The sequence below is a fragment of the Phaethon aethereus genome (genome assembly GCF_964289735.1).
Source record: "Phaethon aethereus genome assembly, chromosome: 3".
NCBI lineage: Eukaryota > Metazoa > Chordata > Aves > Phaethontiformes > Phaethontidae > Phaethon > Phaethon aethereus.
In genome coordinates this window covers 51,658,833-51,677,005 of record NC_138576.1, presented here as the reverse complement: position 1 = coordinate 51,677,005, position 18,173 = coordinate 51,658,833, and the positions used below count along the sequence as shown (strand labels likewise).

Here is an 18,173-nt window from a genome sequence, read left to right as displayed (position 1 = left end):
CACAATATGTCAGGAGGAGAGCGTTGCTCAGGCAGGAAAGGAGATGTGCGACACCACGGGGGTAATTTCACTCCACTTGGATGTCTCTGGAGGGAAAGTATGCATGATGAGGAAAGTGGCATTTTCAACAGCTCAAAGAAACGTCGCGGAGCAATGACAGGCACTTTCTTAATCTAGGGGCTCCCTGCCCGCCAGATGTTAACACCTTGTTTCACCCAGTAAGAGTGGGAATCTCTGAAGCACAGGTTGCCAGTATTTGTAGGGGTTATGTGAAGGTGTGGATCTCAGAGAGGTTTCTGCTTGTATCCCAGTGGTGGTGGTGATGGTGGTGGAGGAAAGGGTCCTGGGGCTGGGTGGGTGGAGGGCTGGTTTTGCAGGAAGAACAGCAGTGGAATGAGGAGGAAGATCTTTGACTTATCTTTTGTGAAGACAAAAAAGGCAGGTAGCAAGGAGCCTGGATATCAAGGCCTGTTGGGAGGAGACGGGGACTGGCCAGAGGAGGACAATGACACAGACATGGAGGTCTCAGTCCAGACAGCAAAGCAAGATGAATCTGGAACTAAGTATGAGGGGAACTCGCAAAAAAATTCTGTGTACTGCAAAATCTGTGGCTAGACCTGCCTCATACCTCTGTGTTAGACCCCCAAGCAAAGGGAAATATAAGTCTCCAAAATAGGTCTCTAAGCGCAAAATTTTGTTCATTGGGAAGAGTCTGAAAAGCAAGGTACTTAGCTCCTACATGGTGTGCAAGGTGCAACGCAGAGGAGAGGAACCAGAGCAATGGTTTGCAGTCATCCGTGATGATGGCACGTGTATCTGAACCCAAGCTGGATCTGAGTGACTCATTCACGCATCTCTGCCCATGATAAACCTTGGGCGTGCTCATCAGCCATCAAGCCTCTTCTTGAGGGATACTGGCCCTGATGAGTGCCTGCAGCTGAGGATATTTTCTGATTAATTTTGGTAATTGCAGCTAGAAGGCTTTGGTTTATTACCTTCGCTCCCTCCTACTTGCTGCCAGGCGTTATGAACCCAAGAAGCTGCCTGTCCTGTTGTCCTTCCCCTGCCTTCTTCCTTTCAACTTTCATGTTTTTAAATGAAAGACAGACCAAACAATAGCTGTACAATCCTCTAGTCTTGGTGGTATTTGGGGAGCACAATGAGGCAAATGGGACTCACCAGTCAGTGCCCCAGGACTTTACAGAGAACATTGCCGTAAGCTGACACGGGTGAATCACACCAAGCCATAGCTTCCCTGTTGTGGCTCTATTGACTTCTGACTGGTTGTGCTTCCCTTCATTATTTATGAATTCTCAGCAAGAATCCCCCCTGGAGCCAGCTGTCTGTACAGAAAGTTGTAAATGGAGTTAAACTTTTTGCAAAAAAAAAAAGGGGAATTTTGGGAAAAAAAAAAATTCCCGAGGGCTGAATTGATTCTGTTTTACTGATGTTTCTTTTGTGTCTTGGCTTCCTGAGCAGAAACAGTCATACCTGAGGACTACCTGGCTGATCCTGCAAACATGAAGCGGTACAGTGTGGATCCTGCCGATTCTGCCTTCGGCTGCATGGGCTCCGTGTATGGCATGCGGCAGAGTCCTACAGACGGACATCCTGCTGGAGGCTCCTCTTCCTCCTGTAGCCACCGTCCTGCTCAGATGTCTTCAGGGGGGTCCTCGTCTACTGGCCTGCGGCATCAGACCTCCAGCCCAACAAGGAACGGGACCTATCTTGAAGGAAACAGAAGTGGTAATATAACATCTTCTATTTAGCAATGTGTGTTGCTGTGCTGGTGCCATGCTGGGATCTTAACTCACTCCCAAAATTCCCAGGGTCTGTGTTGACATCCATCCAGACCACTCACGATTCCATTTAGAAGGAGAAATAATAACCTGTGTAAACATAAAATCAATCTGTTCATCATTAGGTAAAAAGGTGACTGTTTTCTAATGCTGTTATTAATTATGTAAACATATGTATTATGTATAATTGTGTGGCAATCACAACTGTTATTATCGACTTACAGATATAAATATTAATACATAAGGAATTCCTCCCAAAGACTGATAGGGCCTACAGGCAGGGACCTGTTATTTGTGTGACACCAGCTGTATACAAGATACGATGCAGAGCAAACCCAAATATCAGTGCCTACCTCAAAGCATTTTAGCAAAAGGGTTTGCTTCCCAACTGCATGGCCCGTCCTACCCCTTTAATCATGAACCAAGCCAGATTTTGCTTTAAAAAGACTGCACAGCAAACATACATTTTTTAGAAATCATTCAGCTCACTGCTCAAGGCTCTTTTATTCTCCAGGAAGCAAAGTCACAAGAAGTTTATCTGCAAATTCAAGGGATGCCATGGGAACCACTGCATTCAATAACCCTTCTTCTTCCCTCTCTTTGTATTTTTGTCCAGTTACCCTGCTAGGATTTACGTTTGCTGGGTTGGTCGCTCTGCCCATTAGCTATATTCCCTATTGGCCATGATTTTTTTTTTCCCTAGAAATGACCTGGGTTCATCAAACGGGTTACCTAATTCCCTGAACTTCCGTTAACTTTGCCTTTGTTTGCTTTTTCCAAGTTCTCCATTAACAGGTCTTTATCAGTAGTGATTCCAACAGCGTCTTCACCCCTTACTAATTATTCGAAGTTCATTTATGCATTTTTCATCTTGAAGATAGATCTAACAAAGGAGTTGAGTGTCTCAGCCATTTTTAAGTCATTAATTTCTTCCCCTTCCTCATTTATTAATGGAATCTACTGTCACTCTAGTATTTTTTTTTTTTAAATCTTGATATATTTGCAGAAGCCTTGGTGGGTCCCCTAGCCCTTTTGTCTACCATTAGCTCATGACACTGTCTTTCTGCCCTTGCATTTCCCCTGGAAACTGCAAGTAATTCTGCATATTCTTGCTTGGTAGCCACTCCAGATCCTCTTTCCAGTAGCCGCAGATCTTTGCAAAATTCCTTCACATCCCTCACCTCCCCAGTGCTTGTATTATTTCTTGTTCCTAAACTTTCCCTACTTAATATTTTAGAATATTATTCTTCCAAAAGATGTATTACCAGTATTTAGCTTGTATTTCTTTGTTTGTCTAAGTTTGCCTTCTTAGATGTTCAATACCTACCCAAAAACATCACTCTGCTATTATTTTCGCACACTTGTTTCCCTGGTTTACACCTGTGTTACTCGATTACACAGACCACAGATAAGCGTTCAGTTGTGATCATTATTTTTTCTTTCCTTACAGAGTCACCTTTACTCAAAGCAAAGTGGATAGTATAGAAATGTACTACTGCAAACAACTTGTAAAAGGTTGTCACTAAGAACCGGGGGCCTCAGTTACAAAGAAAAAGAAATTATAAGCCCTTTATTTCAGATCTTGTTCAGTGCCTCTTGGGCCAGCACGATCAGGTGTGGGGAGGACAAGAGGCTTACTGTGCACTGGATTCATTTTCCCCTCTCCCACTGCTTCCCTAGAGCCTCCAAGCAGAACTGGGACCCTTTCGTCAAGCTTTTTAGTTGGCAGCTGCAAGGAGCCAAGATTCAAGAATGTTGTTACTCGCTTGCTTTGAAAATCTTTTATCATTCTCCTTGAGATCAGTCGTTACCTCTTTGCAGCACACAGGAAGGGTCAGAGCAGTTCAGAGCAAAGGTCTGCCCAGCCACGCATCCCGTCTCCCGCGGGAGTCAGCAGCACACCTCCAGGAAAGAGATAAGCGCGGGGACCGTGGTGCTTCCCCACTACCCTCTCTGCCTTCAGACATTTGTGGCTCAAGGACTTCCTGAACCAGAAGTGGTGGATTCATATTTAGTAACCCTTCATAGATTTTTCTTCCCTGAATCACCCAGTGGCTTATTGAATACTTTGTGCATTTTCAGCATCCACAAAATATTGTGGTAAAGCTCCCACGCTTAAAAATGCGTTGCGTGGAGAAAAGCCGTGGTATCGGGGGGTTGAATCTAGGGGATTCAACCTAGTTCAAGGGGCTGAAGCTTAAAAGCTTGCTCCTTAAGCTTGCTCAGCTGCATCAATTTCCCTTCTTGTTTCTGACTGTTAACGTCACTGTTTCCCGGTCTCAGCCAACGTCTTGTGAAAACTCAGCATGGTCCTGAGGCAGGAAGCTAACCTCCAGGAGACAGCTCCATCTCTCTTATGACTTCCCAGAAAATTTTCAGTTTTCACAAAACGAAAACCTAAAAGATGGCATGCCTTTTTTCCAGAACTGAACCAATAGAAAAGTCATAAAGTGGCCATGCAATATAGGCTTTGGGGGTTCCTATATTTCTCTAGCTTGAAACATATTAAAGCACTTTGAGAAGCAAAGAGGAAGAGATTGCTTTTGGACTAGGCACCTGTGACATTTGGGTGTCTTTGAAGCAGTTGCAAGTGACTTTAAGGTGCTACATATGGTACTTTGGGGTAACAGGACTCATCTTAAAACTGATTAGTCTTTTTTTATGTGACAAGCGTTTGACACTTGCAAAGATTAGCTTCTCTGGGACCTCTGAGTCATTAGGCCAGCTCAACAGTAAAGGCTCCCTAAGACTGGCACTTATGCAGTGAACATCACGAAAATGGTTATTGATTTTTTGATATTGCTTATCTAAAATTATTAACAATTTATTAGTCATGGTATCATCCATTGTAGATTAGGGTCTGCCATAAAGGTACATGCAAACCCATACAGAGATGGGTTACCTGTCAAGGTCTCCAACAGGAGGAATAGCAAACCCCTGTGTTCCACCAATGTGCGGCAGCACAAAAGGCTGGTGCATGTTTGTGCCATCACCACACATCAGATTTCCTCTGATCCACCCAGCTGCTTTCTGGGGACTCCAGCAGAGAGTCTCCCACAGTCCACAGCAGGAGCTGGGTCCTCTGAGGCAGAGGACAGCCACTTGCTCTCAGAGATGGCCCGGCAGTTTTCAGTGGGGCAACAACAGCAGTTGGTGGCGGTGGGCAACACAGCGATATCCATGAAGTCAAGGTGCTCACAGGTTCATTATGATATCACTTCTAGCATTAAAGAAACGGGGCTGTTTCCAGTCACAGCCTAGTTTCATCTCCGGCTCCTTTTGTCATAGCGTCAGCTCTGTAATGCTGGAATTCCCACCGTAGAGTCCTACAAAGCATTGCCTGATCCTGCTTAAAATTAAAGACCGTATTTCTTCGCAGCTATCATACTTTCACCCGGCATGCTGCTTCCAGTTTTACTGGCAACCCCCGACTGTTAAAAAGACACATCTTGCTGCAATTGCCTTAGTGCAGCCACACTAGAGTTTGATTAGTTGTCTTCACAAAATCTCTCTTGCAAAGGTCTTTGGAATTTGCACTCTCACTACGATGCTTCTGCATATGTTTTTCCTCTTTCTAGGGATAATTTGTAGCTGCTGAATCATAAGTGAGCAAAGATGAGTAAGTAAGTAAGTAGTGCATGCCAGTCTCTGTTCTTATCATCCCCAGTCTGCATAACCTACAAGGCAGGGATGGGCAGGACTCATTAAAAAGAGGAAGAATTTATCTCTGAAACCTCAAACCAATCCTCTTTATTTATGGATAGTTTTGAAAAATAGCTTGCCTTATTTATCATGGTGGGCAAATATCATGGAAAAAACCATAACCATAAAACATATCTCAGTGCCTAGCAGAACATGTCTTTCAAGAGGAATGGATGAGATTAAACCTCAAAGCTCTCATTAATGCGATTGGAAGCTTGATGCCTAATTCTCCATGATTATGCTAAAAAATTCCAAACAACAACAAAAAAAATCTCATTTCAGAAAGCCAGTTGGGGCTGCTAACAGATAAACATGCACTTTCCTGTCATCATTTGCCAAATTGAAGCTCTTAAATCATGGAAGGAATAGTCAAGGACATCATAAACCTTTCCAAGCCTGCTTACATAACAAACAAAGCCTTTATTCCAAGTATGAAGAATTGCCTGTTCAACCACAATGTAATAACCTTAACCTTGCCCTGTAGCTTGTTATTTTTATGTAGATTTTATTATCCAATATAAGCAGTTAATTATTATCACCTGAGGGCCTTTCTTAAAAAGGCAATCCTGCTTGCTAATACATTTATTTCCTGAAAAAATGTGGGGGTGCAGGGTTTGAAGTTTCTCTTTTCCAGAATAGCACTGCAAGCACCCTCGGGGACCGGATCCAGCACCTCCCCAAGGCAGTGGCAAAGGAGCTGCTGACGGCATTGCGGGGCTCAGCGCTGGGTACCGCTTCTCCAGCAAACACAGCCTGCCTATTAATTTTTGAGGACATTTACAGCCTGAAAGGTTCGATGCTTTCAGTGAGCTGCCTATTTCCCCCCCGCCCCTGCCAAGAAGAGGCAAAATAAATATTTTACGCCAGCCCGTGGCTGCACCTCCTGCAGCTGGGTGCTGGGTGGCTCCTGCAGCGGGCAGAGCAGCACCTGCGACGTCGTGACGTCGCGTCCCCACGCGGTGCGTGCCGCGCTGGGAGCGGGGGCAGCCGCCGCGCTGGTGGGATGAGGACTCTGCCCTGCCATGCCGCGGGGCTGAGGCCACCAGCCCGGTGGTGCACAGCACCTCCTGCAAGCGCGGGCCGGTGCAGATCGACGTGCTAAGCCCAATCTTCCTTCCAGAGCTTGCTGCTGACCGTGGCTCGTCAAACCCCCCGGCACCCATATTGCCCACCCACCCACCCATACCCATCCTGTAATTGTGTTCTCCCACACGCCTGCTTCTCTGATGCCTCTTCTCTTCTCCTGCTTGGTGTGCCTTAGACTTTTAAAAAGTGTCTTCTACGAAGCCTTCCTCCTCGTTTATAGTGAGAGGTGGTTTGTTTTTTAAAATCATTCCCATTTCTCTGCGCCTTTGAGGGTCTGCTACTTCTGCTTAGTTTCAGTAGATTTGCTGCTCCTTATTATCTGCTCCAGTGCAATCAGAGAGAACCTTTTACAATTTCATTCCCACCCCCTTCCCCTGAGGCAAAGAAATCATTTAGGCCTGCAGCAATATTAAAGTTCATCTGTCACTCCCTTTCCACCCTTATCTATCAATGACTGAACTCCCTCTGAGCTCTGTTTGTTTGCCAAGAACATATTTAGGGAGTCTGTTATTTGTCTTTCCTTCTTTTGCAAGTTTAACTCCATTTTTAGCATTGGATTTCCTTGTCATGCCTCTGCAGCCGTTCGGCTGTTGGCTTTCTCCCTCTCTCTCCTTCTTCTCAGCAAGGTCCCAAGGCCAGAGGTGGGGGGCAGAGAAAAGTCTGCGTGGGGTGAGAGCTCTGACCAAGCCAGGCCACGTCCTTCCATTAGCTTCGCCAGGCTTTGGCCACTGACCCGGTATCTCCAGCTGTTTCTGTGCATGCAATGGTCTTGACTGGGATGCCTGAGACCTTCCCCTGCAGAGGAACCTCTTCACTCTCCTTCCCCAACACCGCTTCAGGCATGAGGGGGAAGTGCTTCCCCCTGATTACCTAAATTTCCATAACCCATTCCATTAATGTGACAAATTTTTGCCACCTGTCAAAAACAGGAAATTGGATTTGACCTAGATTACGATCTCTAAAAATAATTATTGGTCGTGAGCACTCCCATCTCTTTGTAATCTGAGTATTCATTATCATCTTGATTAATTCTGATGACAGGATGGCATAGGATACCCGGGAGACATGAGACTTCCTCATTTATCTAATTCTTAGGTTAAGTGTGAATACCTTCAGGTAAGAAAAAATGTATAGTACTTGCCCTGTTGCCATCAAACACTTTTGTGCTTAATATAATCTTTCAGCAAAGTGATGCTATTGAAACATAAACCCCATGCCATTGTGTGGACATTAAATTATTTATTTCTTTTGTAAATTAAGTGATTACACTTAAATAATTAAGTGATTACACTTAAATGTATAAACTACAATGTTAAAAAGCCAGAGTAAATTAAACAACAAAATACATTTTAAAAGATATGGAAAAACAGATTGTTTCCAGACTCACCAGCTACAAACTGCGTTCAAGATTTTGTCTGCAAGCTGACGGTATCCCAGTTTTATTAACAACGTTTAAAGGTAGCCCCTGCACACAAGTAAAATAACACATCCTCATTCATGAAAAAGCAGCAGAGAATCCAGGACTTGACTCTAGGTAGGTATATGAAGACGAAAAAATCTTAGAAGAGCTAGTATGTATGCATAAATCTTTTTTTTTATATTATTATATTATACCTCAGGTAGGGATTTGAAAGGGTTGTCTTCACCTGCTGTGTCCTGGAAGAGTTCGAGACATCCAGGCTCTTTAGAAAGGTCATTTATAAATTTGTCTTTACAAAATCAGATTTATGCTATTGATTGCTAGATTGTGAAGGAGTGAATAGAATTTCCCTGTCATTTCAACCTTTTCTTCTCACCTCCCTTCCTTTTACTACAGATATTTCCAATACCTGTGAAAGCTCCCAACTGCTCTCGGGGCTCTCTGTTCCCCTTTGCCCTTTCCTGGCATTTCTGGAAGCAGCGGGTTGCTGGCAGGAGTCACTGGGCCAGGGGCTGCTCTTTCTGTGCCCGGGGTGAATCCCAGGCTAAAGCCCCCCTGGGCTTTCCTTACATTCATACAGATTTAAGGGGAAAACCCGTGATCCTCAGTAGTGGCACAACATCTCCCGCAACCACATTATGGCAGTAGCACAGACGCTTCTGCGCACAGCCAAGCTTTTCTCTCCCCGCTGTATTTTTTCGGCTGGTTTGTGAAAGCCTGGTTTTCTCCCCGACCTTTGGTTTGAGGCGCCGAGGTGCGCAGTGTCTCCGCACGTCAGCTGGCACTGTCGTGTCAGCAGATCAGGTAGGGGAGAAATACTCGCCCCTCTGCCTCCAAGACAAGTCTTAGCTCTGCCACTTGTCCCTGACAAAGTTACTTGACGTTACGGATGATCCAGGGGTTGGCCAAGATCACCCTTCTCGTTTTGCACTCTTTGTCTTCATCGTTTCATGCCAACGGCTCCAGATGGTGTCTGTACCGTTGTGTATTGCATTTATTCTGTGAGCGGAGCCCAGGGTCGCCTGAGTCCATACGAACACCAATCCTCCCTGTCTAATTAAGAGGACCTGCGGCTATTCCTTGTCCTTTATATCCAGAACAGTGACTTAGCAAATGAGAGTGTAATTATCATGATATTTACATCACATCCCATTATGAAGCCCATCGACCAGATTTGCACATTCATAGCACTGCTGCTTACTGGAGTTCATCCTTCATAACTGCAAAATACATCTCATTATATTATACAGTTAAGATGAGCATGGTGGCAAGAAAGGAAGGACCAATATGCACATAAAGCTGTTATTGTGCATATATGGGCAGATCCTCCGCTGATATAAATCAGCATGGCTCTATTGAAGTCAACAGAACGACAATCTACATAAGCCACAAACCCAGCCCGCCACATTTCCTCAAACGCATTAGGATCGTGTTCCGAGTCACACATGGGGATTCTCATACATTTCATCTGTCTCTATAAGCTCAGTATTTCCCTGGAGAGCTCAGCCCTTCTCTCCTCAGCAGCTTTGATTGCCCTCTTGGCTTCTCCAGGCTCCAGTTTAGGTGTCTCTGGTCTCCCTCTACTTGCACTCTTCCGTTTCCTTTTCCGGCTTCTGTAGTGCCTGCTTGATTACCATTTGCACCTCTCTCATTAAAAACAGGGCCTTAACAGAAAGAGTTCATCAGGTGTGGGCAGCTAACGTTTTACACACCTGTCTGCTGCCGCCTGCTAATGCAAAGTTTGCTTGGTGTGGATATAAACAAATTTAAACAGCTTTCCTGTAACCTAGCATAATATAGCTCTTGTAATAGTGAAGCAGCAGAAGTGGGGGTGCAAATTATATTCATGTGGAGACTGAGATTTATAATTCTGCAGAGACTAAGAATAAAAACATAAATGCACTTTCATTGCAATGTGCCTTTATTCACTTGATTTAAAGCTACAGCAAGCCGAAGTGACCTTAAATCATCCAGGGCTTATACCATTAAAAAGTCACATGTGCAATGTTCATCTTTGCATGTTTTAGTAGCCTTCCAAATAGGCATTCACTGGGGACCATCAGCTTCATGAAAGCCTAAGACTGGGAGGATATGGACTAGAAACCTTCCTTTAAGCTCTAAGATAAGTCTGAATATCTGAACGCAAAAAAACAAAAACCCAACTATTTGCTAAACCCTGATTTTATCCTCTAGCCCTTGCATTCAATGGCAAACTCCTTTGTTTAGTGCTGAAGCGCTTTCTCTCCAGGTGGGAGGGTGGTGTCTTCTTGAGCCAAGATCCCCACTGCTTGCAGATCAGACAGCAGGGGCAGCTCGGTTTAAGAGCCTGGCAGCTGGCACATTTTTCCTTCCCCAGCAGGAACCTGAGGGTTTCATGTTTTTTAACGCAATTCGCCAGCTGGGATCGTGTCTCCCGATAAGCAGTCAGATCGGAAATGGCTCCAAGTCCCCTTCTCGCCCCACCCCACCATCTCAGGCTGATACTTGCACACACAGATCCAATGGCCGCAGTGAGGCTGCCGTACCACTGCACGCTCACAAGCCAAGGAAACCGCTGCGTGCCATTGTAATGTGCTGTTGTGGCCTTTTTTGTACCGATAGCCTCAAGTCCTTCACCAGAACGACAAGATACGGCTCGGCCATCAAGCAAGAATCCTTTGACCTGGACGGTGGATGACGTGGTTTGGTTTGTGAAGGATGCAGACCCTCACGCTTTAGGTCCCCACGTGGAGCTCTTCAGAAAACACGTATGTAGAAGGCTGCCCTTAGCATTTTTGGGTCATTAAAGCCAAGTGCATGGGCAGTCCCAAGAGATAGCCAGCACACATCACACACACCCCCTCAGCTGCCTTTGTTCACTTGTCACCCGAGAAGGTGGTCAAACACAGGAACAGGCTTCCTGGAGAGGTGGTCGATGCCCCAGGCCTGTCAGTGTTTAAGAGGCATTTGGACAATGCCCTTAATAACAAGCTTTAACTTTTGGTCAGCCCTGAAGTGCTCAGGCAGTTGGACTAGAGGTCACTAGAGATCACTGTAGGTCCCTTCCAACTGAAATAGTCTAGTCCTATCCTATCCTATCCTATCCTGTCCTGTCCTGTCCTGTCCTGTCCTGTCCTGTCCTATCCTACTTATCCTTCAATGGGGAGACCCTAACAATGTCTTTAGGCAGCTCACTATTTGTTCCCAACTACGCCAGAGTAAACTGTTTCTATGCCAAGCCTAGGAGAAAACAGAGGATCCAGTGCTCGTTTTTCATTGTCAGATTGGCACAAAAAAGCCTCATCTCAATGACAATTTTTTCCCAGTATACCTGTGATTCTTCTCTGAAGAGCATTTTGTATGTGTCTCTAGATACTAACAGGAGAAACCTAAACCAGCCAAGCTTTTAATCTTTTTCCCCTCAGTATTATGGTACTACATAACCAAATTTAACAGACCTGCTGACTCACTGGAGAATATGATAGTTGCTTTTGCTAGGCAATCTCCAGTGGTGGAAATTTTATTATCCTTAATTAATTAAGGAGAAGACTGTAAACACACATCTGATCTGGAGTTTCTGGTTATGCTGCTGTATATGGAGTTGGAACTAATGCATCTAACAGCATTTTCACCCTTCTCCTCCTCCTCCATCCCTCCTTGATCAATTCAGTCTGGCTGTGAAAATGGATTTTACCCTAAAAGGGACTCACTTGTGTTCAGCTGGAGGTCATAGCTTTGGAAGCAAGTGCCTGGACCTAGGTCCAAACAAGAAGAGCTCCCCAGCCCTGACTCCTGATCAGCACCTTAGGTGTAGGTTGCAAAAAAACGAGAGGGCTTGACAATCAGGTCCCACTCCTTGCCTGTGGACTAGCAGGGATGGGTGGGAATGTGGGGCTGCAGACAAGAGCTGAGGGAGACAACTGATGGACTTCCAGCTACACCCTGGATGCAGGGTTTCCAGATACTGAGGAGAGGAGGTGGCTGAGGAGCAGATGAAAATGAAAATGAACACAGGCCTTGATGTCTGCTGACCCTAGGCAGATATTGAGGCCATCTGCCATTCTGCAGACAGGCTGGTGGGATGAGAACAACAGAGCAGGCAGAGTGGTGCTGGGACCAAACCTGTGATTACGGGTCAGGTGCCAGCCTACTTTCCCTGCCTTCTGCAGAGAAGCCAGATCTGCCTTATAAGCTGGTAATGAAAACATGGCCTACCTTGGCCATGTGGGTAACCAGGCAGATAAACAAGCCACCTCCAGGTTTAAAGGAACTTGCTTTAGCATGAGTTTTTGAGACTATCTGAAGGGTTTGTGCATCAGGGAGAGAGAACTGCCATGGTCTGCAAGGTATACAGGTGCATCCCAAAGAAAAGTAAACATTTGAAGTTCATCTTGTACATATGTACAATGAAAAAGCACCATTTTTGTCTAGTTCCCACTTGTAGCAAAGGATGGCACAGCATGCTTTTATCTAGCAGCAGGGCAGTGGCATGCTCCAGGCAGCCATGGGCCAGCCGCACTGGAGCATGCCACGGTACTACAGCTGCTCTGTGACCAAAGAGACCAAGCTACATTGCCACTAAAGACTGTCCCTGTCACCCTTTGTGAAACACCCCCCACCTATGGGCTCTATTTATCATTGGTTTCCTTGCATAATATGCCATAGGTGTTGGAACCTGGGTAAGATTGCCACACAACTCAATTCAATTAAGCCTTTGAGTTATATACGTCCCTGCCATTTTTCAGCCTTCAAATCTCATCTGGATTAGCACGGAGACCCCAGGGGTGAGAGACAAGTGATTAGTCCATTAACCTTAGCCATATCTTCCTGTATGTTCAATCTTCCTATGGAGCAGGTGCATAATTTACTTAGAAGCACTTACTGTCATTGACAAGGCCCAGCTATCACCTGAAATGGCTGCACTGTCAGTCAGCTCATCTGCGCTATGACACAGGGAGGGAGAGGGTGGTGGGACTACCAGGAAGAAGAGGCTGGGGGAGGTATCCTGCACGCAGGCAGTGTGCTTTCCCGCTCCTACGTTAAGCCATTTGGGTGTTGGCCACAGTCCCCAGAGCTGGCTCTCCCAGCGTGCAATGAGGAGGTGCAGCCCATGTCCTCCCCTGGTGCAATAGGCGTTGCAGGATGACCTGGCTCTGGCTCTGCTCTTCCCACCAGGAGCAGAAGCTTTTCTTCTTGCCAAGACACCCAAGGAGCTCTGTCACAGGTGGCTCCTGAGACTGTCCACCAAAGACCGTGAAACTGTCTTCTATCTCCCCTCAGCTGGTCTCTGCTCCCTCGTCAGGGCTGTGTGCCAAGGAGAGCCGAGCCCACAGCTGGTAGATCTTTGGGCCTCATGCAAAGGAGCCATCAGCCTGGCAGGCACCTCGTAGCGGCCCTGTGCAGTGCTCTCTCAGCAAGGAAGACTTGGTAGAAAGACCAGGGGAAAGGAAATGGAGGAAGGAAAAGAGTTACACGGGGAATTAGCAAGTAGAAAACGCAAACTGTAAGGGATCGAAGCAATGTTATGGTCTGACAGTTTTATTATGGCCAGTGATTGGCAAATGCATGTATGAAGGAGACAAAAACCTTTGAGTTTAACATAATTAATCCAATTTATTCAAATAGCAACCTGTCTCCACCAGTGCTAGACATCAGACTTGTGAGCATGCATCTTTCTCTAGACCTTCATCTTAACTGAGCACTGACCACTGAGCTGCCACTCGCTGCACTCCTATGGCAGGTTGTGGCCTTACCAAGGTTGGTGTTTCTTCATGAGATTGCAGAATACATAGGAAGCAATACATATATATGTCTCTTCCAGGCAGGATATAGATCCTGAAGTCTTTGATTTTACTCTGAATTAGCTGCTTAAAAACCCATGAAGATGGGGACTTCCATCTTTCTCATCAAAAGCCTCATCTTGGGGGACATCCACCACCGGGTGCAATGCCTGTTTGCATGGCACAGGGCTTGTTTAGGGGCTACTCTGTTCTTTGAGCAGTATCCTCAGAACAAGTGCTGCAAGAAGTTGGCACAAACACAGTAATACTCGTTCTTGCAGGGGGAAGCTGTATGTTTATACCCACTGTATCATGACCTTGCTGCTCATACATTTGCTCTGTCCATCCCCCTGCAGGAACACGGCAATGATCTCCTGCAATATTCTAACTTGCGGTGGGACAGATCTCAACTTGTGAAACAAGCTAATTGCACTGATAACACTGAATTTTACCAGCTCCAGATCCGTTTCAAGACCTTCTGGTGGGGCTATTGCAGATTTGGGGACCATGCTGTAGAATCCTTCTTTTTTAAATTATTTTTTAAAAGGGCTGACACAGTAATACTGTAGAGCAGTCAAGCCAACAACCTGCACAGGGACACGGCTAATATGGGATATTTAATTGGATATGAATGCTCCCTCTGGCATACTCTTGTCATGGAGTTTAATTTTGACCCCTACACAGTAATAACAAAGGAAATAATAAAATGCTGAACTCAACATTTAGAAACAGCTACCTCTGCACCAAACCCTTGATAGCGTTTTTACCCTATGGCACCACAGTTCCAGCAATTTGTTTTTCTTTCTTATGCAAATATTAATTACATGTAATACTTATTCTTACTTTCCCTTAGCTTCCTTAAAATAATGGGAAGGAGAGGAGGAAGGTGAAGAGAGTTTCTATTATGGATAGAGAGGGGGTTGCAAAATGAAGAGCATTAATCGATTGAGTTAATCAGAAAGGGACCTTAACTGCTCATCCCCTAAATCACCTACTGAATGGAATAATAATGATCAGGGCAAATTAGGATCCATAGTATTGCTTAATTAGTAGGTAATGGATCACAGAGGAAAGATCTGACCATCAAAACCAGAATACAATATATACAGCATTAGTATGTGTGCGTATATGTGTATCTATGCGCACACACACATAGTACTCGTTATGTTTTGGCTCTGATGGTCAGAGTATGTAAGTGTGGTGGAGACTGTGGGGAGGGGAAGTATTTATCAGAAGATCCACTAATATAGTCCAGAAAAAAACAGACAGGCTCACGATCCAAGGAAGGACAGGGTAGCTGAATGCTCCTGTGTTTCACAGTCCATAGTAAAACAGTCGATTTCTCTCTGCATCCAAGATACTTTCTGCTCACTTTGTGATTTCAAAAGGCTTTCAAGCCAACAGGTCTGGGATAAAAACCTGAACTTTGTGGTAATTTCCTCCACTTACATGATGGTTAAATGAAATTTGAACAAATGTTATTAATAAATGCAATAAAATAAGAAAGGTAAGAAAAAGAAATAATTTAAGAAAAAGAAAGGGATCGATATATGTATCACCAGATATAAGTGCATTGGGGATATGTGAAACATGCAGATAGCCAGGGACAAAGCTGGAACTCAGCTTCAGAGGTGCACTATTAGCAGTTCCTGAGGCCACATCCCTCTCGCTCTCTCTGTCGCTCACTGCTTTCTCCTTTCTCTCAAGGTTGACTGATTTTTCTCAGAATTGGGCTTAGAGCAACCCTGATGGGTTTTTTAAATCCTCATGTTTTAATGGCAAAATAATTGAAAAACTACAGTTCCTTGAAGAATAATAAGTACTATTTGATGAACCCCTCCTTTAGAGTTTCCTTCTATCATACCTCAGATTTCAATTTTTTAAATGAAATTTCAAAATGCATGACATTTCAGCTAGCTCTACTTTAAAAGACATGCTGTTTCTGACCCACCTTGTTTAATGTGTCAGGACACAGCACTGGAAGGGGGTTAACACATTTTGATTCTCTTTCTCTCTTTTGAAACCAGGAGATTGATGGCAATGCTTTGCTGCTGCTGAAAAGTGACATGATCATGAAATATCTGGGGCTGAAACTGGGACCTGCACTGAAACTGTGTTACCACATTGATAAGCTCAAGCAAGCCAAGTTCTAACAATTTCTTGAACAACAACAGAACCTGACCTAAATCTAGACGGAAAACTAAAGGTAACATGCTGCCTTACAGAAATGCATTCATTTGCAGATTGTTTTTCCTTCTTTTTTTAACAAAGACTTTGTCTTTTTTAACATTTGTGCATCGTCACCTTTTTTTAATCCAATAAGGTCTTTTGGGCTGCTTTGTGTTAATAATTTGCCAAAAATATATAATTACAATAATTATTTTGTATCATTAATATTATTATGGTTATAGTAAGTCCTATTTTTGTAATCAGAAGTGGGAAATCAAAAACAAACACAGCTATGGCATATGCTGAGGACTGCTGGAAGACTAACCAAGAGTCCCTCACTTGCCATGGGTCCACCTCGAAGGAGTAACCGCCGACCTGCATCGGCTGGGCTCCAGCTCTACCACCGATGCCCAAGGGTTGGAAAAGCATGGCGTTTGGTCACCTGTTGTCTGGTGGGAACTGCCCCATGTCTTGCACTATCTGGAAAACTTGAATCCTTCGCTTAAAAAAAAAAAAAAAAAAAAAGGGAAAAAGAAAGTTTCAAAACAAAAGAAAATGGGAAAAAAGATTTTTTTGTAGGTAGCTCAAGTACTTTTTCCCACTAGAGGGAGCAGCCCTAACAGACTTGAGGCTGGAGCTCCGGTGCTTTCTGTCTGATGAACTTTGACCATCACGACTCTCCTATTGAGCACATCTATAAATACCGACAAGGAATCGCAGGCTCCCAGCAGGATAAGCCCGTCACTGTTTACAGATAATTAATTCAAGAAAAGCCCAAATGCAGAGAGTGTTTCTGACAGGATGTTTCCCGTTACACTGAAGAGGGGGTGGATGGCTCCCACGGTGTCTGGCGTGCTCAGCTGTCGGCTCCCTTCCCTGGGCCATTTCTGTCTGGCGTACAGTTTGCAGCGCTCTAAGAAAAAGCAGAATTTCTGGGTTTGGTTTTGTTTGCATTTTTAGAAAGCGAGGGAGCCGGGTGGGAGCATTCCCCAGGTGGAGCTGGCAGTGCAAGGCACACCTCCGCACTTTGCAATGACCGGCAGGTCCGGGGCGGGCGCTGCGAGGTTGGTTCCCGTCTGCGCTGCGACTTTCAGCACATACGCAGATGTGCCGGTCTTTAAGTCTCAAGTGGATTAAAAATGATGCTCTTCTGCCTCCTACACAAAGCCAAAAGGTGCTCATTGAGATTGCGTGTAGCCAGGTGGGAGAGGACAGGTCTCAAGCTGAGGAGGTAATTTGTGGCGTGGGTATGCCCTCATTTTCATCCTTCACAACGGAGGATGACAAAGGGACACATCCGTACAGTTTAAACCCCTAGCGCCCGTCGAGGAGAGGTAGCAAGCATTTGTAAGTCATGCAGGTTATTTTAGACCTAGCCTCCATTGGTATGGGAAATGAGGTCCTGATAATATGCAAGATGCCGTACCGTCTGCCCCTGTTCATGCAGAACAGAGTATTACCAAAAATACCTCATGGAACAGAATTCAATTTGATGCATGTTGCTAGACTAGAACTCCTACAAAAAGATACCGGTTCAAGAACTTATCCCGAAAATCCTTAACAATATGAGAAACCATATCCCACAGGACTTTCTCTTGGGGACTACTCCCCCAAATTAACAAAGCTGTCTGCATATGTTTGCAGGATTGGATCTTTAAAGGACTGACCAGCTTTCAGCAAATCCTGCCTGCACGTTGAAACACCTCTAACAGGAATAGCTGAACAAATGTCTTAAGTTGTATACTATCAAGTGATGTAATATACTGAACCCTAAACGTGTCGATGTTTGGAACGTAGCACCCACCCACGTCACTTTGTGTCCGTGGTGTAGAGAATGGAAGTCTGTTCAGCCGGCTGTCTGGTTGGGACAGAGGTGACTTCACATCAACATCAAACCTGTACGGTTCATTTTGCACTCTTACATTTAAAAAAAACCCGAGTCTTTTCCCCACAAAGATCTCCAAAACATGTAAAAATCTTGCTGTATTAGTAATGTCACCTTCAAAGAGTCCTCAAACACTCTTCCTTTTTTTCCCCCGTAATTTTGAACTTAGTTAACAGTTCTTTTTTTCAAAAGGTGATGTTAATTCTTGCACTTAGAAACCCACCTTGCTATAGTACATCAGTAGTTGGAGCTGGTTAGAATTTATCAGATGGCTTCAAAGCTGGAAAATCCCACTTTGTCAAAATCAAAACTCTTCATAAAAGCATGTCACTTTCTAATGTAAAATTCTATTT

The 18,173-nt window shown here is 44.7% G+C and overlaps 1 protein-coding gene across 1 annotated transcript in view; it reads left to right on the top strand.

Annotated features, from left to right (window-relative positions):
- Positions 1–15,919, top strand: part of SCML4 (Scm polycomb group protein like 4) — a gene marked incomplete at its 3' end in the record, with an annotated part of 46,690 nt that extends 30,771 nt beyond the window's left edge. Inside the window, exons 5-7 of the mRNA XM_081997877.1 lie at positions 1,480–1,746; positions 10,609–10,754; positions 15,794–15,919. Coding sequence (XP_081854003.1) covers positions 1,480–1,746; positions 10,609–10,754; positions 15,794–15,919 — 539 coding nt within the window. The remainder of the gene's footprint in view (positions 1–1,479; positions 1,747–10,608; positions 10,755–15,793) is intronic.
- Between the last annotated feature and the right edge of the window lie 2,254 nt (positions 15,920–18,173).